The 25362-nt window shown below is 36.8% G+C and overlaps 1 protein-coding gene across 1 annotated transcript in view; it reads left to right on the top strand.

The window, feature by feature from the left end:
• The window catches only part of LOC150102777 (SID1 transmembrane family member 1-like), a 582520-nt gene that overhangs the window by 53467 nt on the left and 503691 nt on the right, over positions 1–25362 (top strand). The window contains exons 3-4 of the mRNA XM_090399394.1: positions 6966–7136; positions 17461–17599. Of these exons, the coding sequence (XP_090255520.1) occupies positions 6966–7136; positions 17461–17599 (310 nt within the window). The remainder of the gene's footprint in view (positions 1–6965; positions 7137–17460; positions 17600–25362) is intronic.

Genomic DNA, 25362 nt, shown 5'->3' with positions numbered 1-25362 from the left:
AAGAACTTCATACTTGTTAAAAGAACCGTTTACTTGTTGTAATGTGTCATTAGCTTTGACTTTTGGAAACCTTGTAAACATAGGATCTCCACCTCTTTCGATGTCTTGTGTCTTCTTTCAAGCACTTATAATTTCATATTGGTAAAAGTTCTTTTATATTTCATTACATAGACTTCTGTGGAGATAGCACATTTTTAGAACTATTTTTTTTTCGATATAAAACCACAAACAAAGATGTTAAATAGAAACTATGTTTTTATTTCAACTCGTTTTGTTAACTGCAGTTTGTTTCACTTCATCAAGAAATAACATGAATAAACTAAAAACTAGAAAACAAGTAATAACAGTTAACATATCTAGTGCAAAATATTTCAAAACATTTAAACAGTGGAAAGCATGCATTTGCTATTATGTTGGCTGCTAGTTCATGGCTTGCTGTATACTACATACAAGTGTGTCATAATGGATTAAGACAGACCAGATTTAATGTAAAATTATCCTGTGTTTTGTTACATTATAGAGGATGCTTCTTCATTTCAGCTGATTCTTTGAAAGCTCTCAAGTAAAAATGGTAATCAGTGGGGAGAATTTCAGTTTGTTGCCCTTCTACTTGGTCTTTTGTTTCTGTTATATGTACTGCCAGCTCTGATTTCTGCCTTCTTTTGTTCTGAACATACTTGAAGTGTTCCAATCAGCATATTTCACCAGATCTGCCAGTCTGTCCTATGTAGTGTAGACCACAGTTGCAACTGATCTTATAGATATCTGGTTTTTTGAATGGCAGATGTGGAGGTTTAGGAGGTTTCAGGTATTAAGAGATTTTGTTGATTGGATAGAAGGCAGCTTTTCAGTTTTGTTTGCAAAGTAATCTTGCTCTTTTAACTGTGATCGATTGTGTATATATGAAAGAATCACTACTTCTTTGTATTCTTAGTGTTTTTTGTTCTGATTGTTTTGGAGGTTGAAATAGAATTTTTTTTATTTATGTTCTGTTGTAGCCATTTTTTGGAAGGATAGAATTAAGGTACTGTAGCTCTTTTGTCTATGTTGGTGGAAATTCTGTGGACTCTTTTGCATTGTCCATTCAGCTCTTTTGTTTTCTACCTTTCCTCAGACTTTCATAACGAATTTCATTTGACATTACAAACTGGAAAATAATGTTTTTAAAGCATTTTTTCATTTATTTTGAATAAATTTTGTCTTTCTTTCCATCATTTATAAATTTAGAATTTCTCCAAACTGCATTCACATCTTCATTATGATGATGCATGAAAATAAATAGAAACGTGCCTGAAGAACATATTTTATATAGTTTGTAATATAGGAAAATATTAATGGAGAAATCTCTGCAGCATTGCTGCAATTAACAAATTTTTGTGTGAATATTGTGGAGGTTAAAATACATGTAGAATGTTGAGCTGTGTAATTTAAACAGCTTTCTCTCTCTCTTTCTCCCCCCCCCCCCAACTCTTAGATAATTTGTAAGTAAAGCTTTCTTGAAAATGTAGATTATTATTATTATTATTATTATTATTATTATTACCACGGGCTCCTCCAGGAGTCCTTAGACTCATCGAGGGAGGCCCTAAACATCATGTTCACACAGCTGTTCGACATTCTCACAGTATCTATCATACCTTGCCTTGAACTCGCTCACTGTCATAGCACCCACAACAGACTCTGGCAGCTTATTCCACTCATTTACCACTCTAAAAGTAAAGAACCCAGCTCTAACACCCCTGCTAACCACGCTCTTGCCCAGCTTCCATGGGTGTCCCCTAGTTCTCCCACCACCAGTCCTGATCTCAAAAATATCATCTGAATTAATCCTAGAATCCTTTTAGCAATTTGAATGTCTCAATCATATCTCCCCTTTTTCGCCTATCAACTAGTTTCTGCAACCCACAAATCTTCAACCTGTTCTCATATGGTTCATTCCATAGACCTGCTATCATCTTAGTCACTCACCTCTGGATCCTCTCAACCTCCTCCCCATCAAGAAGGAACCGAGGTGACCAAATCTGGGCACAGTAGTCGAGATGAGGTCTTATCAGGGCTCAGTACAGAGGTACAATAACTTGTTTTTCTCTGCTCGTCAAGGTATTTTTCAACAACCAAGTGAGTTGATGAGCTGATTTAGCTACTTTCGCAATGTGCCCCCTAAACTTCATCTCCCTATCCACCAACACTCCCAAGTCCCTGGCCTCATCAATCTCTTGGAGTACAGTTCCACTAATGTGGTATACTGCTGCTAATCTTTTCACTCCGAAATGCATAACCTTACATTTTGTCACATTAAATTGACATCCATTCTCCTTAGTCCAGAACTCCAATCTATCTAAGTCATCTTGCAAGACTTTGACATCTTCTGCATTCACTATCGCCCTACCCAACTTTGCATCATCAGCGAACAAATGAACTGTCCCACTTAGACCCTTCCCTATATCGTTAATGAACAGATTAAACAGCAGTGGTCCAAGAACAGAACCCTGCGGCACACCACTAGTCACAGGCCGTTTTTTTGGACTCTACTCCTGAATAAACTACTCTTTGATATCTCTCCATCAACCACCCAGCTATCCATCTCACCAACCCTATATCCATTCCCATATGTTGTAGTTTACGGATTAGAATTCCATGTGGTATCCTGTCAAACGCCTTTGCCAGGTCCAGCAGTATCACTGTAAACCCATTTCCCTTATCCAGTTCAGCCGTCACCTTGTTATAAAACTTGAGCAAGTTACTGAGGCATGATCTACCCTTCACAAAGCCATGCTGTCCTCTGTACAGTATCTCCTTTTCATCAATCCATTCCTGTATTTTTCCCTTGACTACTTTCTCCAAGACCTTGACAACGACTCCTGATATGCTGATCGGTCGGTAATTTGCAACCATAGTCTTGGATCCTCCTTTATGCAGTGGAACTATTTTCCCCTCTTTCCACGCCTTCGGGACTAAGCCAGACCTGAGACTCAGATTAAACAACATGGTCAAGGGCACTGATAATTCATTAGCCGCTTCATGCAAGACCCGTGCCGGTATACCATCCAATCCCACAGATGTATTCACATTAAGGTTCTGTAATAGACTATTCACCTCCACTTCATTCATCACAATTCCCATATAAACTAATGGTTCCTTCATTTTTTCAACGTCACCACCTGGATGATATGCTTTTGCAAAGTGCGCGCTCAGTAACTCCACTATATCGACTGGTTCAGTGAACTCTTTACCATCGTCATTCCTTAAAATCATTTTGCCATGTACAGTTTTTTTCTTGCTTGCAGCATATTGAAAGAACTGTTTGGGATTCTCTTTTGCTTGCATAGCTAGTTTCCTTTCATAATCGGCTTTTGCTGTTTTTACCACACTCGTTACCCTTCTAGCCTGTACTTTATACCGTTCGTGTGCCTGCAGGTCACCCCTTTCTTTAAATTCCCTCCACAGTTGTTTCTTTTTTTGCAGCTCAAGCTTAATGGTGTTATTCATCCATTTAACCCCTACTTGTTTTACTATTCGGACCCTAGGTATACAATCAGCCATAACCTCCTGTAAATGCTCCTTGACCACTTCCCATGCTTAATCGACGTCCAGCTCTTGCAGTTGTACATGCCATGGCACTGATCCAAGCAATCTCCTAAGCTTGTCATACTTGCCAGCATGGTAATTCCACATATACCCTGTCTTAATCGAAAATTCCACACCTTTAGCCACCTCCCAGGTCAAGACCTTATGATCACTCTCACTAGTAGGTGGCAACATGGTCATATTCATTACAGTCAAATTTTGAGATGCAATTACCAGGTCAAGCACTCTCACATCCCTAGTATTTTCAATTACATGCTGTCTCAGATTGTTATCCCTTAATAATTGAATAAAATCCTTTTCCTTCCTCCCATGTGTCCTCTCCTCCTTCCAATCAATGTTACCATAGTTGAAATCCCCCATAATAATTACCCTCCTTCCACTCATTTCATCAATTTGTTTATGCATACCATCTCCACCATCTATTCCATCACCTGGTCTATATCAGCACCCAACTGTATATTTTATTCTGCCAGTATCAATCTCACACCAAATAGCCTCAAATGAGCTCCTTTCACTATCCTGCAATACTTCAATTCTCCTTGGCTGCAGTTCATCAGCTATCATCAATAACACCCCTCCCCCAATTTTATTCTCTCTGTCCCTCCTAAACATACTATAACCTACACATTCTATCCCACTAACTATATCATCTTCCGTCAACCATGTTTCACTAATGCCAATAACCTGTGGCCAGGAAGAGCCAATCAAGGCCAAAAATTCTTCCTTCTTGTTCCTAATACTCCTGGCATTAGTATACATGAATTGCAGTGTTCCCTTTGTCCCACCCCTATCTTGATGCGTTATTCTAAATATCCCATTCCCATTTTTTGTCCTTATTGCTGGCTCAGGTACATTATATACATTTTTACACTCAACTGTCTCACTGATGTCTGGATATCCACTTCCCCCCCCCTCCTTGGTAGTTCTAGTTTCCCTGGTTCTGCACATCCATTTTCACTTCATTCAGCAACACTTTTTCCAGTCTCCGCACACCAAGTCCATTCAAATGCAGTCCATCCATCTTGTATAAATCCTTTCGCCCATCAAACTCATTCCACATGTCCATAAATTCCACACCACACCGTCCGCATAACCTGCGCATAATATCATTTGCGATTATGGCCCTCCTTCTAAACTCCTCTCTGTCATACCGTGGTAACAGACTCACCATTCTAACTCTGTCACTCTTTTCTTTCGCTACTTTTAACAATACTTTCAAGTCCTCTCTCATAAAAAATTTATCACCTTTCAATTCATTCGTACCAGCCACAATTGTTATTTCTTTCACCCTCTGTTTTTGCACTCTAATGCTCTCACATCCTTAAATTTCGCACCCGGTAAGTACGATTTAGTTACACTCCCATCTATTACTCCTCTTAATAACGAGTCACCATACAACACTCCTTCGTTTCGGAAACTCGCCCACGCTGTTTATTTACATTAGCCGAATCACTCTGGAAAGAGTTTTGCAGGTGCTCTAATTGCCGCTGCGCATCTTGTATCACTGCGTGCAGCCTAGCAATCTCACTTCCTACAAATAATTCCTCATTTTTTTTATCATTCAAACCATTTTCTCTTTCTGTATAATTGCTCTCACTCTTTCTTAGATCACCGCTCACATTGCCATCTTGTACACCGCAATTCCCTATCGAGCCACTATTTTCACTTGCATTCTGGCTTTCTTCAACCATAACTGTCTCACAACCTGACACATACTTCGACTCCTCACTTTGCATACACTTTCTACACATTCTCCCACCACTATCACTTTCAACCCATACTCCAGACTCATTCGGGAATGCATACATTCCACACACATCACATTGGACAAATTCTCTCACATTATAGTTTTTGAACAATGGCGTCGTATTTTTGGACGCCATTATCTTACGTCGCATTGGCGCCATATTCAAATATATGAAACGTATCGTTAAAGACTAAATTAATTTACGGAATTTACACCAAATCACACAGACCCAACAAGCTACCAAATTTAGACAATATTACGTTATGATTTTTAACATTTATTCTAATTTCCATTCAAAATTGTACTTAGCTTTCGGGAGCTCCCTGAAAATACGACCAATTTCTTATTTTTTACATTTTTTTTATATCAAGACATTCCTTTTTTGAAAAATGAGTATGAAGTCTGAAAAATGAATCAATATTGTCACAAGAAAACCTGGTCATTGCGAGAGAATGTGATAAGAAATAAATGCTTGTATGATTTCATGACAGACATTTTTTTATAATAGATGTATAATAATTTGAAGCTTTTGTGAAAAAAAAAACAAATCATTAACAGTAAATTAAATATGACTGCCAGATGAACATTCAAAATAAGAAAATAAGGATCATCATCAGTGGGAAAAAACTTATAAGTGAACATATTAAAAAATGTGGCTAAAATTGAGAAATTGCTATAATCTTAACAGAAAAGATTGCCATAGCACAAAAGTGTTGTCAGACATTTTTTTTAATCATTTATTTAATTATTATATTTGATTGTCCAGTTTCATTGACCTAAATTTCAGTTGTTGCACAGATGTAATGCACAGTTGAAAGTTTATTTTTCACTTGGTTAAACTATAATAAATTTAGTTTAATCCTTTATCCAAGTGTGAGCAAACAAAATTTGCACCTGAAAATATCATCAGGACTGGGGTAAGGTAGTACACCGGGCAACTCGTCGCAAAGGTGGACCAAGCTAACATCACTCCTATTGCAGTATCTCCCATAATGCAAAACACACTTGGATAAAGGATTAAACTAAATTTATTATAGTCTAACCAAGTGAAAAATAAACTTTCAACATCTTTCTCTGAATCCAGAGAAATTTAATAAAAAGGTGGCACACCATTTGGCAACTCCTATAGGTAAAGATGACCTGCCATTGCTTCTGCCTGGTATCTCCACCTCTGGGCCTGGCTCCCACTGAAGAGACCTCAGTAAAGGTCAAAACTAGTCTGGGTATACTGGCCCTTCCCTTAATGTATAACATTATACATATCCACAAGGAGATGTGCTTTGCATTATGGGAGATGAGATAGGAGTGATGTTAGCTTGGTCCACCTTTGCTATGAGTTGCCCAGTGTTTTACTGCCTTACCCCAGTCCTGAAGATATATTCAGGTGCAAACTTTGTTTGCTCACACTTGGATAAAGGATTAAACTAAATTTATTATTGTAATACACAGTACTGTTTTGTTAAATATATTGAGATAAAGAAGAAGCATATTACTGATGTAAGGTTTGCATTTCATTATAGTAAATATATTTATTACTGTTATTGAATAGAATTTATTTAAAACTTCTTCAGTAATAAAAACAAACAAACAAAAAAAGTACTTTAAAAAGTATATTTTCTTTCATATACAGCCTTGAATATCATGAAGTGAGTCACACACTCTGTCCATTGCAGAACTATTTTGGTAATAATATAGCAATCCCATCAGGAAGGCAAAATGTTTCTGTTGCTGTAACCACAGGTTCTCAAACCAGTGTGAACTTTGTACTTCAGGCCACTCAGATTAATCATTTTTTGTTAAGGTAAAATGTTTCATTATTACTGTGTTATTTATCATAAATTAATAATTTATTTATTTAAATATATAAAGATATTACAGAAATGCATAGGTGACTATTCTGTAAGCACCATTCATTGCAATATTGTTTGTTTCAATTAGCCATATAGATAAACCATCATAATAATCGTAGAAAGTTTTTCACATGGTTACAGAGGCTTTTGATTGAGTCTGCATTGAGGACTTCTTAACCAGCTACCATCATTTGGACTGCCTTTGCCCTTGTGTAAATGGATTGCCAGTTTTCTCTCATATTGATTCCTAGATGTAATGGTAGATAGAGTTCTCTCCTTAGACTTTCCTGTCAACGTCGGTGTCCCTCAGGGATATAACATTTCACCCATTCTCTTCCTGATTTATGAAATGACCAGCTCTCATTGACTGCAAACTTTATTCATAGCTTTGCTGATGATAGCACACTCCACTCATCTTACTCATATGACAAGCCATGCAGTGCTCAAACATCTCAAGCTTCCAGATCATCTGTAATAAATGCCCTGAACACTGATCTCTACAGTATCCTTGATTGGGGTGAAATCAACCTATTCAACTTTAATGCTTCCAAAATGCAGATTTGCTTGATTTCTTGTAAAAAAAAAAAAAAAAAAAAAAAAAAAAAACTCATATCAATATTTACTTTTGATAATGCTCAGCTAAATGGTCAAGACCAAGTATCTGTTTTAGGGTTGACTTACTCAAAATCTTTCCTGACACAATCGCATCACTTCTATACCATCATCAGCTTCCAAAAAAAAAGTTGCATCCTTTTCTACCAGTGGTTAAATTGTAAACGAATAAGCTCTGGGGGCCCTTAAAGTAAGGATCATTAATGTGAGACTATTGCTAGATTGTCACAACATTTTTAAAAATTTTATTTATTAAGTACAAATACAAAATTACAAATTAATATAATACTTCTAACATATTAAAAGATAATTCTATTTAAGATAAACAAACATATGCATTTACTCATATCAGTAAATTAAATTTAAAATATAATTAGTGGAATGTATAGGAAAGTGCATAAAAATATCGGAGCTTACCCTTAGTTAACAGTTGCAGGAGGTCTACAATAGTTTCCACAAGGCTTCTTTCGATTTGTCTGTCTCTGCATCAAGTCTCCCTTTTTACAATAAGCAAGGGCACTGTTTCTTCCTTGGGACATTCAGTGTTTAACATATGGAAGAGGATCCCACTGGGAAATTGGTGGACCACAACTATTTACTGTCAGCAAAGATGAGACATTTTCAACCATGAGCGCATTTCTTGTTGGTGTCACAATATTGTTTAATGCTGAACCCCCCCCCCCTTTTTAGGTGAAGAACTTGCCACCTCTGCACATGTTATGCACCCCAAATCACCATCCTTACAACATAACCAATTGTATTTACCTTTTAATGCAATTCACTGGTTGAGTGTCCAGCAAGTTGTCAAATCTTTCCTTTCATTCAACATATTAATATTATTGCATTTCAACTGATGAATTCTGTGTTTCTGTGGATTCGTTACAGACTTCTTTCTCTTCAGAAACTACACATAAACTGTCATTACAAACTCATTTTGTATTATCGCTGTCATCTGAGCTATTTTTCGATTTAAAGAAATACCGTATTTACTTGAATATAACTCGGCCTCGCATACCTGATTTTACTGTACAAAAAAAAAATTAAAAAGTTTCATGTATACCTCACACAGGGAAAAAAAAGTTTAGACACATTCATGTCAGGATGATAGCAACTCGCTCCCCATGGTAAACCACATGCTCTCCCCAGTAGCCAATAGTGATTGCACACACAAGAAAAACAAGTAGTTTTAGCGTATCATATCACTGAATAATCTGTACCTTATTCAGTTTACACAGACTGCAAATGTCGGTACAGAGACATTTGCAGTCTGTGTAATATATTTCTTTCCAAATAGTGCATTCAGAGACAACTGAGATAAAAACGGCATTAACTAATGAATCAAAAGTCCCCTTCCTACAGAAAACTATGCTGTATAGACTCAAGCAAAACCATATGTTGCACCAGCAAGCACAGTATCTAACTAAAAACTAGGTGTGTGCCAGTCTGTCCTTCCAGCTCAAATGGAAAGCAGCGATAAAATTCAACCGAATGTGTTCAAATTTGTGAACATGTTATAACTAAGAAATATATATATATATATATAGTGAATGTTGTTATGGCAGTTTCACATATGGAATTTGCACTTCAACTCAATTGTCAGCTTGCTTTTATGTTTCAGTTGCACGATCTTTTGTTAATACTGCACAAATCATATTATTATTATTACTATTACGGGCAACTCCAGGGAGTCATTAGACTCATCGAGGGAGGCCCCAAATCATATTCATCACAACTATTCGACATTTATACAGTATCTGTCATACCTCGCCTTAAACTCATTCACTATCACAGCATCCACCACAGACTCTGGGAGCGCATTCCACTCATTCACCACTCTAAAAGTAAAGAACCCAGCTCTAACACCTTTACTAACCACACTTTTGCCCAGTTTCCATGGATGTCCCCTAGTCCTCCCACAACCAGCCCTGTTCTCAAAAATATCTTCTGAATTAATTTTATAGAAACCCTTCAGTAATTTGAATGTCTCAATCATATCTCCCCTCCTCCACCTATCAACCAATTTTTGCAACCCACAAATCCTCAACCTGTTCTCATAAGGTTCATTCCACAGACCTGCTATCATCTTGGTCGCTCGCCTCTGGATCCTCTCCACCTCCTCCCCATCAAGAAGAAACCTAGATGACCAAATCTGGGCACTTTGCACATCTTCATAGCTTCATTGCACATCTCTATGCACATCTTTATAGCTGCTCTATCTCTACTGGCTTGCCATTGCTGTCTGTTGCGTGCCCTGCTTTCACTTCTCACTAGTTATTCGTGAAGGATTGTTCGTTACGTATCTCAGGTCTTGTAAATTACTGCCAGTACCATCGACAGGGTGTAGCATACCCTGTCGACGGTATGCCTCACAGCGCCGCTTAATAAGGGCACTCTTTCAGCCATATTGCAGTAGGTGCTGTATTATGGCAACAAGATATTTTGCATCTGATGTAGATGCAATAGATTTATTTGAAGAATTAGTGTAACCCCCCACCCCCCCAAGGATATTGTTAACAATTCCGGGTTAGCGTAGCAAGTGTGAAAAGAAATTTTTCCAAGCTTAAACTGATTAAAAATTATTTGGGAACAGCAATGATCCAAGAATGGTTGATCTAGCAACTATATCAATAGAGGCAGACATAGCTTATAATTTAAATTTAGAAGAGCTTAAAAACAGGTTTTATTGTGCGATATCCCCATAGAGCAAACATTTAATTAATATTATTATGTAATTGTTTTGCATTAATGTTTCTCCTGTAATAAAAACAAATAGCAATTGGAGATTTCTTATATTTTTATCTTATAATCCATCAGGGGCGATTTTAATTGTTTGCCTCATGGCATGATCTAATCTGGTGAATGGCCGTGATTACTGGTCTTTTGCTTGAAATAATGGGAAAGAAGATGACGCTAATGGGGAGGAAGTGGAGAGGATCCAGAGACGAGTGACCAAGATGATGGAAGGTCTGTGGAATGAACTGTATGAGAATAGGTTGAAGATTTGTGGGTTGCAGAGATTGGACGATAGGCGAAGGAGGGGTGATATGATTGAGACATTCAAATTACTGAAGGGTTTCTATAAGATTGATCCAGAAGATATTTTTGAAAATATGACTGGTGGTGGGAGGACTAGGGGCCATGCATGGAAGCTGGGCAAGAACGTGGTTGACAAGGGAGTTAGAGCTAGGTTTTTTACTTGGAGAGTGGTGAATGAGTGGAATAAGCTTCCAGAGTCTGTTGTGGGTGCTACGACCGTGAATGAGTTCAAGGCAAGGTATGATAGATACTGTGTCAATGTCGATTAGTCATTCTTGACATGATGTTAGGGCCTCCCTCGATGAGTCTGTCAACTCCTTGGAGTTGCCCGGAACAATAATAATAATAATAATAATAATTGGGTAGGATGCACACAAAGAAACCGCTCTCTAGGCCAGAAATAGCAATAGCAAATAGCAGATTCTTTGTAAGTCATATCCATTTTCAGTTTCTTCCTGAAAACTTTAGTTTCCAAAAATCCCCGCATATATCTTGCACCCCGATTTTTTAGCCTTAATTTTGGGAAAAAAAAGTGCAAGTTATATTCTAGTAAATACAGTAGTAGGCCTACATAAACAAAAATATTATACGATTTATGTGCTTCTCCCAATTGTGAGCTCTGATAAACAACTATTAATCTGCTGTTCTGTTACTGACTGTTGCTGACAATGTTGCCAACCAGAAAAGACAAAATATCGCTATGATTCTGTCAAATTTCTGCTACACTACGCTGCAATAATGTTTGCTTGTCAATCACTGCAAGATAACACACTACAGGAAGCTTCAAACCTCCCTGTCCCTTTCATCAGACTTTCGTAATCAGGCGACTGTTGATATTGACTTTATGTACACATTCAGAACTGTAAACAATTGTTGAATAATAGCACAATAATGTAGGCATAATTACCGTAAATGGAGAAAAGTAACAAAACAGAAAAATGTTCTGGGTCTTGGCCCCGGAGGGCCCCTGTCTGAATTTAACCTCTGCTTTCTACTCATGACAGTACTTCTCTGCTGAACATGTTTGTAATAGATTTCACGGTTTGATATGAAAACAGATGATTAAGAAAATAACTATTTATTAACTTAAAAGTTAATATTTCGCTGGTATTATATCCAGCATCTTCAGAGCACACAACACAAAGTTTGTTACAAATGCAAAACAACCACAATTCGATGTCACAGTGGGGCTGGTAAAAGTAATTGCAGCATGCAACACAAGACTAAAGTCCTAAAGTTCTCTGCTGAACATTTACTTACTCTGCATCAATCCCAAATCTGATCAACATTAGAATACTGCTGCCATCATGTTTGGGGTGGTGCACCCAAGACCTCCTTTAAAATTGATGTTGTTCAGAAAAGAGCAGTCTGGTTGATTAATGATGTTGCCCTTACAGACTCTCTTAGATTAGTTTTTCTATTGTGTGTTGTACAGATACTTCCTTGGCCATTGTTCAGCAGATCCTTCATCCATTATGCTTCCCATTTCTGCCAGAGGAACAGGAACTCAAGCAAGAGCTGCTCATCATCCCTTTGCAGTTGAACTGCATACTCACTGAACTTGCTACTCTCAGTTCTTTCATTTCTTCTGCCTCAGTTCTGTGAAATGGCCTCTCTAATGAAGCATTATCAAAGGACTACAGTCTCCAACAGTTCAAGAAGAATATCAACAGATTACTTTACTCTACTCCTGACCCTACTCACACATGGTATTTGTTAGCTAATGTGTGGGAGAATATATATATACAGGAATACCTCGATTATCGCAGTTATTGTTGCCATGAAAAATACCGCAATAATCGAATCTGCGATAATCGGGATAAATAATGTGCGTAAAATGGGTGATCAATGCCAAGGATTTTTCAAATCTATTAATTAAATTTTATATATCAAGTAAAAAAGAAATGTGTTAAACGTGTTAAGTAAAAAATGAAGGTTCATTAAGAAAAAAAAAGATTATTCTTTAATCTTTATTTATATATAAGAAGTACATACAGTACATACAATTATTCTTTCTTGGATAAAAATTGGTGTAGAATTGTCTGGTGGAATTTTTTCTTTCTTTTTTCTTCGTATAAAACTCGGTAGCAACGGATGGAATTTTCAATTTCTTGACGAACTTTCAGTGATCGCCCGAGATTAGGATTGCTGTTCAAGATTTTTTCTTTAAAATTTCAGCAATTCTAAACATTTCGTCCATTTCTTTGAGGGTAAATTCTTTTGGTGCCAAGTCAATTTGTTTGTCATTATCATCGATTTGAGCATCGTAAGCACGTTCTCTCTCGAGGTTAATTAGGTCTTCATCATCCAGCTCCTTATCATGTGACTGAAGCAGGTCCTGAACATCACCTTTTTTCAATTTCTTTTAGTCCTAGATCGAAGCCAAGCTCAGTTATGTCATTGATACTTCATTTTCAAATCCTTTAAAATCATTTGCACAATGAGGAATAATCTTTTGCCACGCCGCTCTCAGGTTGCTAGATGTTACTTCACTCCATGCTTCCTTGACATTCTCCATGCAATTTTTGATATTGAATAGAATTTTGTCAAAGTCATAGCTTCATCTTCTGTAGTCTTTTCTATTGCTTGTGAAAAAGTTCTTCGTAGGTAATATGTCTTAAAGGATGCGATTACACCTTGATCCATTGGCTGGATGATGGAAGTGGTATTAGGTGGTAAATAAATAACTTTTACATTTTCACACAAATCATTCAGTGCTGTTGGATGACTAGGTGCATTATCTAATATCAACAAGATTTTAAAATCAAGATTTAATGACTTGCAGTACCTTTCAGCTTCAGGACAAAAACAGTTTTTAAACCAATCCTCAAAAATAGTTTTTGTCATCCAAGCTTTTCTATTGGATCTCCAATGAACAGGGAGAAAATATTTATCTAAACTTCTAAGCGGGCGAGGATTTTGTGAACGATAATAAAGAGAGGCTGCATCTTGTAATCTCCAGAAGCATTGCCACATAGTAAAAGTGTTACATGCTCCTTTGAAACCTTGTAGCCAGGTTGTGATTTTTCATTTTTTGCTAAAAATGTTTTAGTGGGCATTTTTTTCCGTAATAAGCCTGTTTTGTCAGCATTAAATATCTGATCATCGGTATAATTTCCTTCTTCAATGATCTGTTGCAATTCACCAGGAAAACTAGCTGCTGCTCTTTCATCGGCACTTGCAATTTCACTTTGTACATGAACACTATGAATGCTCGATCGCTTTTTGAACCGATCAAACTACCCAGAACTTGCAGAGAAAGTTTCTTCCACTACTGACGCCAAATCATTTTTGCTTTCTAATTGTTTTCTTTTTAAAGTTTCAAACAAATTCAATGCTTTTGTTTTTATAGTCATTTGACTAAGAGGAATTCTCTTTTGGTTACAATCTTCTATCCGCACTGACAATAGCATTTCCATTTCAATCATAAGATGGCTTCTGTTTCTCATAGTTTGGGACACAGACAAGATCGATGCACTTTGTCCTAGTTGCTTATAGTTTGCAGTGTGGTCTAAAATATGGCGAACAGTTGATTCATTTAGACCGTACTCTCTTGCAATTTTGACTTTGGTTATGCCTGCTTCATACTTATTTATCATATGTAACTTATCTTGTAAGCCACTCTACTTTTCTTCTTGGCTGTAGACTTGAAATCATCCTTGTTTCTTTTAGCATTCATTGTAGGGGTAAATAACAAGAGAAATAAATATCCACATGTATTTCAGGCAAGGGCGGATAGTTACTAGTAAGTGGTGAGAAGGTGCCGTCGGATAAAAACGAAGCGCTACAAGAGAGCGATACCTGGAGAGTGGCGACTCGAACTGGTTGCATATGTAGTGGGCTACATCTCACGGCCGCGATAATTCAAATTTGGAGCCCAATAATTAGAATTTTGGTATGAAATTAGAAACCGAGATAAATCGAGAATCGTGGTAATCGAAACCGTAATAATTGAGGTATTCTTGTACACACACACACACACACACACACACACACACACACACACACACACACACACACACACACACACACACACACACACACACACACACACACACATTCTGTGTCATGCAGACTGCAGACAGGAGTATGCAAAAGAACATGCAGGTAGATTATTATGTCTGTACACAAATGCTAGGAGTATCAGAAACAGAGGGGGGGTACAGTTTATTGCCTTGATCAATATGTTGGGAATCCAGATTGTAAGTATTAGTGAGATCTGGCTATCAGAATCAGACATTAACTGGTATTGAGTGTAATGGGTACAGTATTTTTAGCAAGAATAGACAGGATAGGAGAGGAAGGGGGGGGGGCATGCTGCTCATGATAACGGATGACTTGAATCCAGTTAGTGTTGAGACCTATGATTGTAGTACTAGTAAAAGTATTTCATGTAGCAGTGAGTTTGAAGCCATCTGGTATGAGGTGGAATCTAATAAGATCAAATACGTAGCAGGGTGTTGTTACAGACCTAGTGGATTGGTTGCTAATGAATAACTCTTCTAAATGCAGATGGCATGAAGGTTACAGATGCAGAAGAGGTTGTTCAACTAATGAATGCCCATTTTGTTAAAAGCTATCAACCTGGTGTACACAACATTGAGCTCACTGCTATTGCTTCACTCAATGAAGAAACTCAGGTGTATGAAGAGAAGGTATTAGAGCTGTTGCACAAACTGAATAAAAATTCAGCAATAGGGACTGATGGGATATCAGCATGGATGTTAAAAGAGGTGTTCAGTTTGAATTGGCTATTCTTTTGATTGGGCTATATAATTTGAGTCTCAGAACAGGAAAGATTTTGCAGGAACAGAAAGAATGTATGATAATCCCATTGCTCGAGGTTGTGCAAAGAGTGATATATCCAACTATCAACCATTCAATATCACAGGGGCGGTCGTTAAGATTTTGGAAAAATTTGTTAATATAGAAAGTTGACAGTGAATCTCTACTTTCCATTGAATAGTTTGGGTTTACTAAGGGAAGGTCATGTTTTAGCAACTTGCTCACATTCTATAATAACTACCCTAGAACTAGACAAGGGAAATGAATACACCGTGATACTTTTGGATTTTGCTAAAGCTTTTGACAGAATACAACATGGAAGACTGTTGCATAAATTGTAGAATATGGGTTTGGATTATAAAATATTAGTGTAGATAAGAGGATGGTTAACTGTGACAGATATAAAAAAAAAATGGTATATGGGGGATGTGAGTCTGCAAGATTGATAGTAACCAGTGGTGTACCACAAGATTAGTCCTTGGTCCACTGTTATTCAATCTGTACATTAATAATATTGGGAAGATTTGACAAGTGACATATAGCTATTTGCTAATGATGCAAAGATAGGTAGGATAATCAGGAATGCTGCTGATATTGCTCTACTTGCAGAATGATTTGAATAGAATGAAATTATGGGCTTGGGAAAATGGATGTCAGTTCATTGTCAGTAATTGTAAAGTCATGCAATAAATTAAAGGTACCAAGAAATTATATACTTGGTTTAATCTTTTAACCAAGTGTACGCAAACAAGTTTTCTGCCTGAACTATTTTCAGCACTGGGACAACTTGTATAAAGAAGCTAATGACTTCATATCACTTGCCTTAGTATCCCATAATGCAAAGCACATCTCCTTGCAGACATGTATAATGCTATGCATTATGGGAAGGGTCACTACCCAGACCGGTTTCGACCTTTATTGAGGTCTTATCAGTTGGAATCAGACCCAGAGATGATACTAAGTTGAAGTAATGCAGAAGTCATATTTTCATATATGAGTAGCCAAAAGGTATCACACCTTATTCAAGTGGAAAAACTTCCAACAACTTTCTCTAATTCAGAGTATTTTAATAAAGTCAACTTCAGCATAATTAGATATCCAGTGTCATATTAAATTGGCGTGATTATGCTAGAAGAATCCGATCTGGCTAGGGATCTTAGATTATTAATACATTGTTCAAGTTCAAGATTGCAAATACAACTCAAAAAATAACTGCAGTGCTGAAACAAAGTTTAATGTGTCAAGATAAGGATGTCATTTTGCCTCTTTACAAGGCCTTGATAAGACCTTGTAAAGGTAATCTATTGGACTATTGGAGGCAGATTTGATCTCCTGGTTTCCCTGGTTTCCATTGTGATTCTGATACAGTGAAGAGATTGCAAAGAAAATTGTTAAAAATGATATCAGGATTGTGGAATACTGATTATGAAGACAGATCGGAAATGATGATGATGAGAGTGCTAACAGAATCTGTCCAAAAGGTCTATCTGCATTTTAAGGAAAAAAAAAAAAACTTTTTGGAAGGGACTTTGACCTCCACATGAAACCTCTCAACTCACCTTTAGTTTTCAGAGTAATGAGATTTTTATTTTCCGTATTAAAATATTTGTATACAAGTATATATTTCCACAGAGAAGGAACTTGTCATTTCCAACTTGGAATTCCAGAAGAATATTTATGACTGCTGTTTTTCAGACTTTCAATTGAAAGTTTAAATTGTATTGGTTTGCTCATAAAATGTATAAAAAACAATTTTATTTAGAACATGTAATTGGTTCAGGTTTAGTACATGTATTGTGCTAGTCCTTCAAAAATTTGTTTAAAGCTATTTTTTTTTTCTAGGACAGGTGAAGTAGTCAATGTTAATATCACACCATCTCAACCCCAGTACTTTGAATATGAATTTTCTTCAGAGAATGCATTTATTAAAGTAACATCTGAGGATCCACAGTGCATGATTGTCTCAGTTCAGAACATTCAGGTAAGTAATATTTCTTTAATATTAACCTGTTTGCTTCTTTTTTTAATGGCATGATGGTCATTTAAATAGTATAGGACAGGAAAGATTAGTAAAGCATGTGTTTGATGCCAAGATGGCAGGGAAAAAAAAAGAGAAGTCCAAGATGTATGGATCAATGATGTTAGAAGTGCTTTAGAAGATAGAAATATAAGATACTATAATATTGGAGTTCTGGCAAATAACAGACTAATCTGGAAGAAAATTGTGAATAGGAAGTTATTAATAAGATAAATTTTTCATATAATTTTTCATACACATAAGTAAGATAAATTTAAACGCTTTTGCTAATCTAATCATTTACACTAGCCTGACCTCTGGTGAAAAAATAAATAAATAAATAAAATGAAAAAAAAAATTAATATTTACAAAAATATAAATTAACAAAATAAAATAAATTTTTATACATATCTGTATAATGTTATACAGATGATATAAAAAACTCTAAATAAATAAAGTTTTATAGAAGAACTACATTAAACACATCTCTAGAGTCCTCTTATATTAAGGTTTTCTTGTGTTGGTGTTCTGCCATCATGTTCTGGATGCTTTATATGTTGCAGATAGGTCCTCCAGATTCTTGGAATTAATATTTGTTTCAGCATCTCATAAGCCTCCTTGAACTTTCTTTCAAACCAGATTTTGGTGTGGTGTATGGACATGGTGCCTTTCCAATTGATTGTGTGACATGTTTGAAGTGCATGGTCTGACAGGTCTATTTTACCATTTACCATAGTGAAAAAATTTTAATGTGCCATTTTTTTGTTCATCTTTTTTTTATTGGGATGGTGCACTCTGTTTCTTCCTATGTAGGCGAGGTTACAGGTGAATTTTGTAAACCCCTGGGTGGGCAAGGTAGGGAAGAGGATCTTTGGATGATCTGAGTATACATCTTTATTTTGTAGACGGTACCATTTAATGTTGTATTTTTGTAGTGTTCTATCTATTTTTTCTGATATTCCTCTAATGTATGGTTTGAATATGGCATTCTTGTAATATTTTTTACTTTTAATGGTATCATTGTGGACGATATATGGAGATCAGGGTATGCCCCCAAAGAGTGGAAAAAATCAGTCATGAGTCATCTTGGCAAAGTGCTGATGAAAATACTAACAGAACGCTTGAAGGGTCATATGGAGACACATCTTCCTAATGAGCAAGGCAGATTTCGAAAAGATTGAAGTACAGTGCAACAAATACCCGCACTAAGACTATAGCAAAGAAAGCTCAAAGAAAAAACAAAAAGATATACTGCTGTTTCGTGGACTTCCAAAAAGCATTTGATAATATTGACCAAAATATAACATGGGCTGTCTTGGAATCCTATGGTGTAGACAGTAAATTGATCTGCCTGCTGAAAGATATAAACAGCCAAGCACAATCAAAAATCAGAATAGCAGGTGAGATTGGTTTGCCACTAGTCAAGGCACAAGACAAGAGCACCCAATATCACCAATCATCTTCATCACACATCTAGGAAGAACACTAGATAAGATTTTGAAAGTTTATTTTTCACTTGGTTAGAGTATAATAAATTTAGTTTAATCCTTTATCCAAGTGTGAGCAAACAAAGTTTGCGCCTGAAAGTATCTTCAGGACTGGGGTAAGGTGGTACAACACCAGAGCAACTCGTTGCAAAGGTGGAGCATGCTACCAACACTCCTGTCTCAGTATCTCCTATAATGCAAAACACATCTCCTTGCGGATATGTCTAATGTTATGCATAAGGGAAGGGCCACTACCCAGACTAGTTTCAACCTTTATTGAGGTCCCTTCAGTGAGAGCCAGGCCCAAGTGGATATACCAGGCAGAAGCATTAGCAGGTCATCTCTACCTATAGCAGCTGCCAAATGGTGTGCCACCCTTTTTTAATTTATTGAAATGCCTCCTGGGGTGAGGTGGCATTTCAATAAATTGGTGGTAATTGTTGTACCACCATTTCAATAATGGTGGTACAACAATTACCACCAATTGTTGTACCACCTCACCCCAGTCCTGAAGATACTTTCAGGCACAAACTTTGTTTGCTCACACTTGGATAAAGGATTAAACTAAATTTATTATACTCTAACCAAGTGAAAAATAAACTTTCAACATCTTTCTCTAAATCCAGAGTAATTTATTAAAAAAGGGTGGCACACCATTTGGCAACTCCTATAGGTAGAGATGACCTGCTAATGCTTCTGCCTGGTATCTCCACTTGGGCCTAGCTCCCACTGAAGAGACCTCAATAAAGGTTGAAACTAGTCTGGGTAGTGGCCCTTCCCTTAATGCATAACATTAGATATATCTACAAGGAGATGTGTTTTGCATTATAGGAGATACTGAGACAGGAGTGTTGGTAGCATGCTCCACCTTTGCAACGAGTTGCCCTGGTGTTGTACCACCTTACCCCAGTCCTGAAGATACTTTCAGGTGCAAACTTTGTTTGCTCACACTTGGATAAAGGATTAAACTAAATTTATTATACTAGATAGGATTAAAGAAGAAGTGGAGGCATTTCAATAAATGGCATGAGAATAAACTACCTCTGCTTTGCAGATGACATCATCCTGATTGAAGAAGATGCAGCAAGGCTGGAACAGACATTGCAAACACTATACACAGAAGGAAAAAGATATGGACTAAATGTCAACTTTGAAAAAAGTAAAACAATGATTCGGACAACAGGAGTTACTGATATGATAGACAGATTTCAACTGGAAAATGTGGAACACTTCACATATCTTGGATGGCACATGACGCATGACATGAACCCCAAAAAAAGAGATCAAAATTAGAATAGCCAGAGCAACAACTATTTTAAAAGCCATGGAAAAACTACGGAAGAGCCAAGCTATAAAGATGCAAACTAAACTGCTCATTGTAAAAGCCTGTATCTTCAGCAGCATGGATGTGAGGCCTGGGTACTCCTGAGAGAATCTGAAAGGAAGATATTAGCATTTGAGAGGAAGTGCTATAGAAACATCTTGAGAATAATCTGGATCCTGAAAGTGAACAATAAGGAAATCTACAGACGAATACAACCAAAAGAAAACCTGATCCAGAAAATAATCAAAAGGAAACTATGGCTCTTAGGTCATATATGTAGAATGAACGATGAGAGGAAAATAAAAATGTTTCTGTTTGCGATGATTGAAGGAAAGAACAAAAAAGGAAGACCAAACACAGAATGGGGAGATGACATTGTCAAATGGTGCTGAAACTCTATACACAAACTGAGCCATCTTGCACAAAATAGAATGCAATGGAAGAATCATATCAAGATGGCATCAGATACCTACGGGCATTTGACCCATGGTTGTTGATGATGATTGTGGAGGATCTTGTGAACTATTTTTTGACTGTTACAAAAAAATGGCTACAACAAAAAATAACCAAAAACAAAAAAAGACAACTTTCAAGCCTCCTACAAAATTAAGACGTATACTCAGTTCATCCAGAGATCTCCTTCCCTTCCTTTCCCACCCAAGAGTTGACAAAATTCAATCCCCCCCTGTAACCTCCCCTACATAGGAGAAACAGGGTGCACCATCCCAATAAAAAAATCTGACAAGTCGTATGGTAAAATGGACCTGTCAAACCATGCACTTTAAGCATGTCACAGAATCAACTGGAAAGGTACCAAGTCCCTACACCACACCAAAACCTGATTTAAAAGAAAGTTCAAGGAGGCTTATGAGATGCTGAAACATCATCTGAATCTAAACAAGAATGATGCATTAGTAATTCCAAGAATCTGGAGGGCTTATCTGTAGCCTATACAGCATCCAGAACATGATAACAAAACCCCAATGCAAGAAAACTTTATTATAAGAGGACTGTACAGATGTGTTTACTGTAGTTCTGCTATAAAACTTAATTTATTTAGAGATTTTTTCTATCTTCTGTGTATTATTATACCGATATGTATAAAAATTTATTTTATTTTGTTAAAATATATTTTTGTAAATATTTATTATTTTATTTTTTTTAATTTTTTTTTAATAATTTTATTTTATTGTTATTTTTTCACCAGAGGTCAGGCTAGGGTAAACAATTAGATTAACAGAGCATTTAGATTTATCTTACTTTTGTGAAGTGTCACATACCTTGTGTCTTGTGCATATGTATGATTTCTTGATGATGACCTCAATACAGAGTCAAAACATAATGTTATTTTCTTAATTATCAGTAATTACTCCAACACGTGTTTTTGTCTCTAAATTCCCTTGATTCTTCATTATGAATGAAGAATCGAGGGAATCGAGCCATGGACCAGAGGGATTAGGAGGGTCAGGCTGTCTATTGCAGTTTAACTCCGTGGAAAATGTGAAAACCCAGGATCCATACTACTGCTGTTGTACATGGAACACTAGTGAATATAACCAAGAATTGCACCTCGGATAAGTGTAAAGACAGTTGAGCTGTTAAAGGAACTGTTATAGTAAACATTTATAGTGATGTTAGGAACTGTTATAGTGAGCTGTTATAGTAAGCATAAAATTGCCAATATAGCCTGAAAAACTGAATTCTTCAGAAATGTTTTAAACAGATGAAATGAAAATTTTCAGTTATCTCCTAAATATACTGATGAAGGAAGCTTGAATGCATCAAAAGGAGAGCCTTTTCTGTAAGGAAGAAATGATGATATATGCATTGTGAAGTTTGCCTTGCTAATAAATCATGAATCTGCATCGGTCATAAAGCCACTTTTTTCATGGAATGGTTTCTAAGATGCTAGATCATGTGACTGGTAACTGAGCCTAATGAGAAAGGGAAGATGAGATAAATTTACTAAAGCTATTCCTGTAAAATTGTTGCAAGAGATATTCATTATAAAATGAAGCAAACCTATAAAGCAAAATGCCGGCCTGGTTGACCAAGTGGTTAACGTATCCGCTCTCCAGCCAAAAGGCTGCAGGTTCAAATCCTGCTGTGGGCATGGATATTGTGATTGTCTGTGAAAATACTAGTGGTGATGGTCGGTGGTAGATTAGATGGCATTGGTGTAGATGATGAAGGTAGTTGCGGTTGGTGGAGACAGAGAATTGTAGAGTAGATATCCTCCCTCGATGAGTCTTTGGACTCCCTGGAGACATTATTACGTAATAATAAAATGTTGGGTAAAAAGCATCTTGGGTTTTCAAAGTGAACGCTGAACCATACATCAAATATTCACTCTCCATCAAACCGAAAACTGAACTAGTTTAAAAAAAAAAAGAAGGGGTGTGCTATTTTATAGTCCTTGACTGACTTTCCATTTTGTAAACAAAAAACTTCCAGTTAAATTAGTGAACCAGAAACCAATAGATAAAGAAATAATAGCTGCACTGATAGCTATCAAAATACCATAGCAGTAACCAAAAAATTCATCATCTTCACAGGATTTCCTATGTTTTTCTTTAGTGAGATTGAAAGGGAGTCTATAGTTGACTCTCATTGTAGATTTCTGTATACCGAGACTGTGTTAATTGTTGTATCATATGGTGCAGAACCCTGCAAAGTCAGGAGTGGTGATTAGAAAAGGCTTCTGGTATTTAAGATGGCATATTATTATTTTCTTGACCTCCATGGAGCCATAACACTTGTTGTGGGAGGTCAACTCCAGTCACTACCAAAGTCTATCATACCATTCCTTAAACTCATTTGCCATCTGCACTTTCACCTCCTATTAGGCAATGCATTCCATGCTCCTACCACTCTCCATGTGAAAACGTCTCATTTTTTTTTCTCACTACTTTTGTAACTTCTAGGGATGGCCCTTGTTCCTTCTCCTCATTCTACAGTATGGAAAATCTCACTGCTAATCCAATAATAACCCTTCAACAGCTTAAATGTCTGAATACCCCCCCCCCCCATTTGTCTTTGATTCACCAAACTCTGCTGCCATGCCCTCAGTCTATTATAATCAACATTGTACAGTCCTAATATCATTTCTGTTATCCATATCTCTAAGGTTACTTCTTTCCCTTCTGTTCCCAGTGACTAGATCTGAGCACAGAAATCCAGATGTCTGATCAGAGCTTTATACAATGGGACACCACCTTTTTATCTCTTGTGGTCAATGTCCTCCTCAATATTGCAGCAGTTCTCTAGATTTTGTCATAACTGTTGTCATCAAGACATCTCAGAGTAATTATGAAGAATTATGAAGAGTAATTACAAATTTCAAAACCACACATTTATTTGCATTGAACTGATAACCCTATTCATTTGCCAACTGATCCAGCTTATTCACATCCTCTCAAAAAGCCAGAACATCAGCACTATTACTAATAACTCTTCCAAGCTTCACATCATCTGCAAACAACTGAATATCTCCCTGTAGTCCTGTGACAATATCACTGATATAAATTATGATTGAATAGTAATGGTACAAGGAATCCTGTGGAACTCTATTTGTAACTTTCCTACTCCCTGATACTGCTTCCCCATATACAACTCTTTGATATTTGTCAGAAAGCCAGTTACCAATCCAATCCACTAACCTGATATCCAAACTGATATGTTGCAACTTAACACTTTGTCATGTGGCACACTGTCATATCCAAAAGCCTTTGCAAAATCCAAAAAAAATGACAGTGTATGTCTTATCCTCATCTCTGCTCCTGTTACTCTGCTGTAAAAAGTAACCAGATGATTAAAACCAGAGCCCTTTAACAAGGACCTTTAACAAATCCATGCTGGCCTGCATAAATAATAGTGCCCTCATCTGTCCAATTCTGTGTATGAGTTCATACCAGTTTCTTCAAAATCTCAACAACTACAGAAGAAATACAAACAGGCTTATAGTTTGATACCTCCATTCTACCACCACCTTTATCATACCCTCCTTCTACTCTCCAGGAATCTTTCCTTTTGCAAGACTTTCATTAAACAGCCAAGTTAATGACTGGTCAGTTCCATAGCACATTCTCTTAAAAAACATGGTGAAGTTCCATCTAGTCATTCTTACTGACATTTAGGATGCTCAGTATTCAGAATACACCCTTTTCATTCACTTTGACATTTCACTACTCCTTATCCTTCTAGAAATAAAGTGTTCAATCCTGACGAACCAGGATTGAACACTTTAATAAAGTGATTGTTAAATAGCTCAATTATATCATCTGCATTGTTCCCCTGAGTCCTATCTCCATCCAGCAAGGTAATCTCTTCACTATCATTGATGCATAACGAAAAAATCCCATGTGGTTCTCTTTGGATTGTAGTGCTAGTCTCCTCTCATATTCTATTTTTTTTTCCTTACTAGTCGCCTTCCAGCCATAGCCTTATATTCCTCTTGCAACTTCTTCTCCACCTCCCTCTTTATATGTTTTCTGAAATCTTTTTCTTCTGCAGTTCCTCTTTAATTTCTCTTGTCATTTTGCCTTCAAATTGCTTTATTTTCTTCACTCGAGGTATACAGTCTGCCATTGCTATTAGTAATTTTTTCTTAAGTATCTCTCATGTGCTAGTGACCTCTCTTCCTTCAAATTCTTTCATCCATTGTACTGCTGCAAGCTAGTTTCTAAGTCTATGATAGTTATCTGCCTTATAATTCCATATAAATTCTTTCTGCTTTGATACCTGTTTCTACATCCCTATTCATCCTCCAAGTCAGGACTACATGGTCACCCTCACCGATTGGAGGCAACTATGACATCTCAGTCACATTCACACCCCAAGAAATCCAAAAATTAAGTTTTATATTGTTATAGTTGAAGTTCCCCACAATGATCACTCGCTTTGCACTTGCCAAAGTA

This window comes from Typopeltis vanoorti, chromosome 10, assembly GCF_054136105.1.
Source record: "Typopeltis vanoorti isolate ZY-2024b chromosome 10, IOZ_Tvanoo_1.0, whole genome shotgun sequence".
In the NCBI taxonomy this organism is placed as follows: domain Eukaryota; kingdom Metazoa; phylum Arthropoda; class Arachnida; order Uropygi; family Thelyphonidae; genus Typopeltis; species Typopeltis vanoorti.
Note: the sequence above shows the minus strand (reverse complement) of the source record. Positions and strands in the feature narration are given on the sequence as shown.